The sequence below is a fragment of the Centruroides sculpturatus genome, unplaced genomic scaffold (genome assembly GCF_000671375.1).
Source record: "Centruroides sculpturatus isolate CEXI.00-Female unplaced genomic scaffold, Cexi_2.0 scaffold71, whole genome shotgun sequence".
Taxonomy (NCBI): Eukaryota; Metazoa; Arthropoda; class Arachnida; order Scorpiones; family Buthidae; genus Centruroides; species Centruroides sculpturatus.
Genome location: NW_019384332.1, coordinates 282,428 through 290,086, shown reverse-complemented (window position 1 = coordinate 290,086; position 7,659 = coordinate 282,428). Strand labels below are relative to the sequence as shown.

The 7,659-nt window shown below is 39.2% G+C and overlaps 2 protein-coding genes across 2 annotated transcripts in view; both read right to left on the bottom strand.

The window, feature by feature from the left end:
• The window catches only part of LOC111630550, an 18,046-nt gene extending 11,324 nt beyond the window's left edge, over positions 1-6,722 (bottom strand). Inside the window, exons 1-4 of the mRNA XM_023374665.1 lie at positions 6,693-6,722; positions 6,269-6,645; positions 5,420-5,675; positions 5,237-5,377 (exon numbers count right to left, since the gene is read on the bottom strand). Coding sequence (XP_023230433.1) covers positions 5,237-5,377; positions 5,420-5,675; positions 6,269-6,645; positions 6,693-6,722 — 804 coding nt within the window. The remainder of the gene's footprint in view (positions 1-5,236; positions 5,378-5,419; positions 5,676-6,268; positions 6,646-6,692) is intronic.
• LOC111630436 lies at positions 6,676-7,659 on the bottom strand. Its single transcript, XM_023374535.1, has one exon. It carries the CDS (start codon positions 7,179-7,181, stop codon positions 6,726-6,728), a length of 456 nt encoding a protein of 151 aa, XP_023230303.1. The 5' UTR covers positions 7,182-7,659; the 3' UTR covers positions 6,676-6,725.

The following is a 7,659-nucleotide window of genomic DNA, read 5'->3' as shown; positions in this document are numbered from 1 at the left end:
CGCTTCGATCTTCAACATCCTAACCAACGGAAAAGATCAACCGGACAAGGATAAGCTGTCAGGGGTCTACAGCATACCGATTATAGATCGCAGATGTGATAAAAACCTTCTGTATGTGGGCTCCACCAAGCGATCCTTAGAGGTTAGACTCAAAGAACACGCTGCGGATATTCAGAAACAAAGGAACACGACGACCCTAGCAGTATATGCTTCCGATCCGGATATAGAACCCGAATTTAAGAAAGCAAGAATTATCCGCACCGCACGGCACGTACACCATATCAGATGGCTAGAGGCGGCCAGCATATATTTGGCTAACCTTAAGGATAATCAATGCATCAATTATAAAGAAGAGATTACGTTATCAACAGCGTGGCTAGCGTTTATGAATAGTAATTTATGATAGCCCGTTTGGAGTCGACTGCGCATGACATACAACGACGGAAACGGGAAACGTGCATTCGAACTTACATATTTCGAATTTAAAGTTTTTACGAGCTGCATTTTCCATCAGAGATTCGAAAAAAACCTGAAGAAGAACCGGTTAAGGGTTCGAAAACGTTAGTTTTGATTCGTTTTGGATCGTTAAGAGTTAGTAGACACACCGGTAACAGGTTAGAAAGAGGTAATTAATTTGATAACTACAACACTGGTTCCTGACCAGCCACACAGCTACCCACTCTGGTTAGCTCCCCGGTCAGCACTCCTCTCAGTACTGCCTCCACACACACTCTGACTCTACACACACCAAGGGCAGGGCACAAATTTTCCCTCTCTAGGCGGGACAATCTCCCCCACATTCTTGGGGATACTGTTACCTCACCCACCTGACATGTGTGACCAAGCTGTGGACTGTCCATCACCTCTTGCTGACATCCACAGACCTGACACATGTCTCACACATGTTACACTGAACTTAACAAATGCTATAAGAAATTCATGAGAATCTTGTTGTTCATAACCGATACACACTGTCAAATATTTACTGACAGTATTCTTGAAAAAGTTTTAATTATTGTTTATTACAAGTAATTATTTAGTTTTAATCGGTTTTAAAATAATAAAAATATAGTGAGGAACCTTTACTTTAAAGTATTTTACTCATGTATGATATCTGACCTGGTGGAGAATTAGTACTCAAAATTCCACCAGCAAGTGTTGTTTGCCGACAAGATTGCCAACAAACAGGAAGGGGTTCAATCTCTCACATATGAGGGCTGTGGCGAAGGAGGCAAATGAAGTCAAGTGTTTTACAATTTAAAACCGTTTATTTTGGAAACATTCATAGCTTACATCAGGTTTATAGATCAACTCCCTCGGCCTTTCGTCTGTAGAGGCCCCAGGGTGTGAGAGTCTAAGTCCTTGGGTGATGTTGACAGGATGAGATTTGCTGCGGCGTTCGAGGTGGCACAAATTCCTCACACTAGCACATGGAACTATATTTAGAGAGCGGTTAGATGGGACTGTCAGAGAGAATCTTTTCAATTTTGAAGTCCCAGGTTTTATATGTTTCCTTCCGTCTTCTGTACTTTTGATTAGTTTCTCATTTTTTTTTCTCTTTCTCTGATTGGTCTCTCCCTTGTCTTCAGGTTCACGACGAAACCTCTTTATGTCATGGAAAAGGTCTGATTCGAGGTTTCCATCTGATACCTCCTTGTCAACTCTGCCCAGAGATTGTTTATAAAACAACTAGCAGATCCCGCCATGCATTGTTGTCGCTCAAAATGTATCTATTATAAATTTATAACACTTCCCCTGTTGGGGGGAATTTTTCGAAAAATTTTTTCTTAGTGTACATTCTCTTGACGTACCCTATTAAAACGCAATCAAAAACGCAAAAACCTGCATCTAAAATAGTATAAATAAATGCAGAGTTCTTTACGGTAAGCCTTAATCCCGTCCATCTCCTGGGAGGGATTTCAACATATATATTACATAAAAACACGTGCGTATTCAAATGCAGCGTTGTGTCAAAATTTCAAAGGAATCGGTAGGAACAAACAAACATTACATTTTTATTTATATAAATAGATAGAAGATGATTCGCTCTAGTTCATTTTCACAGAAAAGCATAATGCCTCACAGAAAAGCAAACTTGGGCATCATACTCGTAGCGCCATCTGTTGGACATAAAAGTCTTAACCCTAGATGATATAATTTAATTTATATGAATGTTTAACGAAATAATATACAGCATATGTCTACCCTGAAGTTTCTTTCTAAATATTGGTGAAAGAATTTTCGAAATCGGATGAGTAATTTCGGAGATTACCTGCTGCAAACAAACTTACATACAAACATTACCTCTTTATAATATTAGTATAGATGAGGTGAGAATGGTTTCCAACTGCTAGTCTAGGGTACATTTGTATTGATTGTTGGATAGGCCAGTAAAAATTGCACACTTCTTTAAATCTATTTTTAATATCACAATTACATTTTGAATCGTTAGCCATGATATAAGGGCTATGATTAAAAATAAAATAATAAAAACTTGATTGGTGAACTAAAATGTATGGTGGATGTACTGTACAGTACATACCAGGTATAAAATATTCTCCCCTTGATGTGGGTTTTTGTCCATGGTAAGAAGACTTCCCAGAGATCGTTTAGTAATTCTTCTTTACCATCCCTGGGATCTGAATACCCACCCACGTGTTTGCCGTGGTGTCCCGTATGTCAGAAAAGGGAATCCTGGTAGTTGAGGGGCAACATAATGTCCTTAACACTGCTTTGGCCCCTGCTTCGGATAAACGGGAGGCTCCGTTTGAGTCAATCGGCTGGTCGTTGAGTCATTCTTGACCTCGGCCTGGAGTCAACTGATCGATGCAGACCGGGTGAACATGTCAGTCAAGATGTGCTCTTCTTGACTGCATTGTGAGGGTATAGCTCCTGGGAAACCCTGGTCTGACAGTCTGTGGTAGTCTCCCATGTGACGGCATTTTCTTGTTGGGCTCCATGGTGAGTGGGGTCACTAGGAGCTGAAATATTACTTCTCAATCATGGATCCTAAAACTTCAAAAAACACAGACAAACCAAAAAACACCAATGAAAACACATTGCCAATCAGCCATCCTACTTGATAGCGCATGCTACTGGAAAAAACCTTTGTCAAAATGTTCTCCTTTTTTGATTCAGAAGTTATTTGAATTAACAATTGGGCACCTGAAGAAAACACAGAAATTGAGGTCAGGGGACCTACTGGTAGAAACTGCCTCTCCTCAACAGTTGGCAAATCTTTTAGCTGCAAACAACCTGGGAGAAATTGAAGTCACAGTGACACCATATGGAAGTTTGAACTCATCATGTGGTATGATATCTGAAATTGATCTGATGTCTGTAGATGAATCAGATATCCAAATCAGTCTTTGATATCAAGGTGTCAATGCTGTCTGATGAACCTCTATTCGTCGAGATGGCAAGATGATACCAACTAAACATCTCATTCTCACCTTTGGAAAGACGACATTGCCATCATTTGTACTGCAGGATATCTGCACTGTCCAGTTTGTCTGTACATTCCAAATCTGCTGCGTTGCTTTAAATGCCAGTGGTTTGGACATTCACAGACATCTTATCAAGAAAGAAGTGCATGCGCTCAGTGTGGAAAAGATCACAAGAGTACTGAATGTACAACTACTCCATACTGCAAAACTGCGTAAACTGCAAAGACACCCATCTTGCCTACTCCCGAAAATGTCCTATATGGCAAAGAGAGAAAGAGATTCAGTGGATGAAGGTGGTGAATAAATATACCTTACCTGGAGGCATGTCACATGGTCACTTTAAAGTGCACCACTGAAACAGAAGACATTTGCCACTGTTCTGAAATCCACTAAGACAGGTGGGATTCGAACAGATATTTCTGTGTCACCAAATGAATTTCTAACTCGCCATGCAAAATGTTTGCTGATACCATTTACCCAAACAGCAGAAAAGGAGAGCAAGTAGATAAAAACACCCCTACCTAAAACAGGGGTAATAACAAAAAATGTGAGTTCTAAAAAGGCAAGTAAGAACCCACTAAACAAACAGAGAGTGAAAGCATCTCTTTCTAACCCTAAAAAATCAGAGGCTCAGTCTATCAGTGAGTTCTCTGACTTCTCTGATGAAGAGACTAATAATGAAATGACACCAATAATGAGCTGATTTGCCTTTTGGAGGTGAGGCCAACCTCATCTCTAAAAGGCAAATCAGCTGTAAAACTAATGAGGGATACCTTCACAAAGAATGCTGCCTCAAACATATAATGGATTACAAAATAATCCAATGGAACTGTTGTGGTTTCTGCAACAACTTCTCTGACATTAAATACTTGACATCATCTATTTCATTTCTCTGTATGGCACTTCAGGAAATGCATCTATAACTTGGAGAAAATATTTCTTTAAAAGGATTCAATCTTTACCGTAATGACGATGTTAGCCACAACTGTGCTAGTTGAAGTGTGGCTATACTAGTCTCAAATCGCATTCCATCCTTACTGGTACAAATAACCACTGATTTGCAAGCTGTGACAGTCAGAATTTCAATTGGAGTAACTGTCACACTCTGTTTTATATACTTGCCACCAGATGTCAGAGTCAATGAGGATGAATTGGATAACTTGGTTGAACAGCTGCTGACCCCCTTTTTTCTTCTAGGTGATTTCAATGGTCATAATCCTATGTGGGGCAGTCCTTACATTAACTGTTGAGGCAGGGTTATTGAAAGATTCATAGGCAATCAGCAACTATATTTATTTAATATGGGAGAAGTGACATACTTCCATGCCTCAACAAGAACATTCACTGCCATTGATCCCCTCGATGTGGGTTCCTGTCCGTGGTGAGGGGACCTTCCAGAGATGGTTTAGTAACTCTTCTTTACCATCCCTGGGATCTGAATGCCCATCCACGTGTTTGCCGTGCGTGGTGTCCCGTATGCCGGAAAGGGGGATCCTGGTAGTTGAGGGGCAACACATCATCCCCAACACACTGCTTTGGCCTTTGCTTCGGATAAACGGGAGGCTCAAATCAGGCTCCGTTTGAGTCAATTGGCTGGTTGTTGAGTCATTGTAGACCTCGGTTTGGAGTCAACTGATCGATGCAGATCGGGCGGACACATCAGACAAGATGTGCTCTTCTTGACTGCATTGTGAGGGTATAGCTCCTGGGAAACCCTGGTGTGACGGTCTATGGGANACAGAAATACAGTTTTCCCATTTTAAACTTTGCGCATTGAAGTATTCATTTACTTTATTGTAGACATCAATTCCACGAGATCTCAACTCGAGAGGAGAACAAAACAGCAATTCCTCTTCAAAATTATCTGCACCTTTGTAGCGAACATATACCATTAGCTGTGAATTGCTACTAAAATCAGTTGTCTCATCAACCTGAATAGCAAAATATTTAGCCTGTTTTAATGCGAAAATAACCTGTTCCTTCACATTTTCTGCTAATATAGAAATTCGTTCTTTCACAATTCTCGCAGACAAGGGCACTGAATTTAGTTTCTTCGCTTCTTTTTGACCACACATAATCTCTGCCATTTTTACAGCAGCTGGTTTAACCAAATCTTCACCAATAGTGTATGGTTTCTTATTTTGAGCAATCAACCAGGCTACTTCAAAGCTAGCCCTTGATGCTGAACGCTGATCAAATGTACCAAACAAGTTGCTATTCAATCTTTGTCTTTTAACAAATATTTCAAAATTTGCAAAGTATTCTCGCGGTTTGGAAGACAGGTGTGAATGCAAATTATCTAAATGTTTCTTCAATTGACTTTTTTTGAAAGATTCTGAAATCAGTACCTTCATACATACAACACACTGTGGTTTCATTGTACCATTGTCTTCTATTTGTGTAAAACCGTAATTAAGGAATTCGTCTTGGTATGTTCTTTTTCTATTTGCTGCCATCTGAAGGGAGACAGAAAATAATAGTTGTAAAATACTTGAATTAAATTTTCAAATTGTGGCTTATCTTGATCGATATATCGATGATTAATGATAAAATGGTGGTCTTGTCAGCAACTAACTAGTAAAAACTCGCTCTCTGACTCGTCAATGTATTTGTATCTTGACGGCATGGCACGGACTGAGCAGGTAGCCGGGGCTGTGCTTTACTGCGCAAAGATATAACTCGAGCACACTCTAGTGGTGGGGAGTGAGATGGCGTGGCCTGCATATGTCGCTAAATTGTTTAAGTTGAAAAAAATACTAACAGGTTTATAAAATAGCAAATTAAAAATATATACTTTTTACTCACAAAAGTTTCATTTTTACCCCATTTGGGGTAATTTACCCCGGTTCCCCGAACGCTGACCTAAACGTTGCTGAGAAACAACTGGTTTAGCCTGATACAATAAAGCCTGTCTGGTAAGATGTAGATATTTCCTATGAAAATAGGTTAAAATACATTTAGTCAAATAATGTTTAGTAGGCAGTATTGCAGGATGTTTGTTATAAAAATTGAGGGTGGCATTCTGCAATCTGCCTCCAACTCTTAATATATTATCATTATCTAAAAATGGACATAAATTGCGTATTTTGGAACTTTTTGGCAATGATTTCCCAGACTGAATGCACTTTATTTCTTCCGAAAAGCTTATTGTTTGAACATTTTTGATGATGCAGATTAATTCATCCTTTTCTCTTAATTCCTTGGTTGTAAGATCCCATAGGTCCTATAAGGAGGTGTTAATTTTGCATTTGTTATAAATCTTAGGCACCATGCCATGATTCACTGAAGTTTTACAAATGATGATATTTTACTAATGACAGGCAGCTCTTCTATGTTTGTGCTAACACTACAAGTAGCATGTTTACGCTCCTCCCTTAATGCTGCCTCACAAATAGGTATATTCTTGGTAAATGGGATGTCATTGGACATCAGCCATTTTGGGCCATTCCACCATAAGTCATGTTCTACAAGTTCTGAAGGTAAGAGTCCACGTAATGCACAATCTGCAGGATTTTTGTTTTTGTCAATGTGATTCCAATTTTCTGCAGGCAGAATGGATTGTATCTCTGATACTCTGTTGGCGACGAATACTTGCCACCTAGAAGGATTAGCCTTTAACCAAGAACGCACTATGGTTGAATCACTCCATGCAAATATAGAATTAATTTTAATCTGAAATGCACCTTGTATTGCTTGCACCAAATGAACTAATAAAACTGCTGCACATAATTCCATCCTTGGAATTGAAATAGGTTTTAATCTCTGAAATTATATAATGGTGAGGGATATAATAATGTTGATTTTCTAAGTCTTTACAATTAGGTGAGATTAACTCCATGTGTCCTAACGACAAATATTCCTGCATAAATTGTCGGTACTGATTATAGATATCTGGTATCGTAGCGAATCTCCTTTCTAAACTGTAAAGTCTTCTAAGGGCAGCAACACGAGAATTTCCTAACACCTTTCTATCGGGTTAAAAGCGTAATGCAACATAATATCATCCGTGATCATCTCTCCAAACATTTTTCTTGAACTGAATTTCACACAACTTTTCCTCAGTATTTAATAATCGAGATGAGGGAATATTTTCAAGTTCCCAAAATGATCTCACTAACTCATCCGTATTTACACACGAATGGTTCACCACAACTCTGTTGGGCTCATGGGATTCAAAGGTCACCTTGCCTGAGATAATCCAACCCAATTTAGA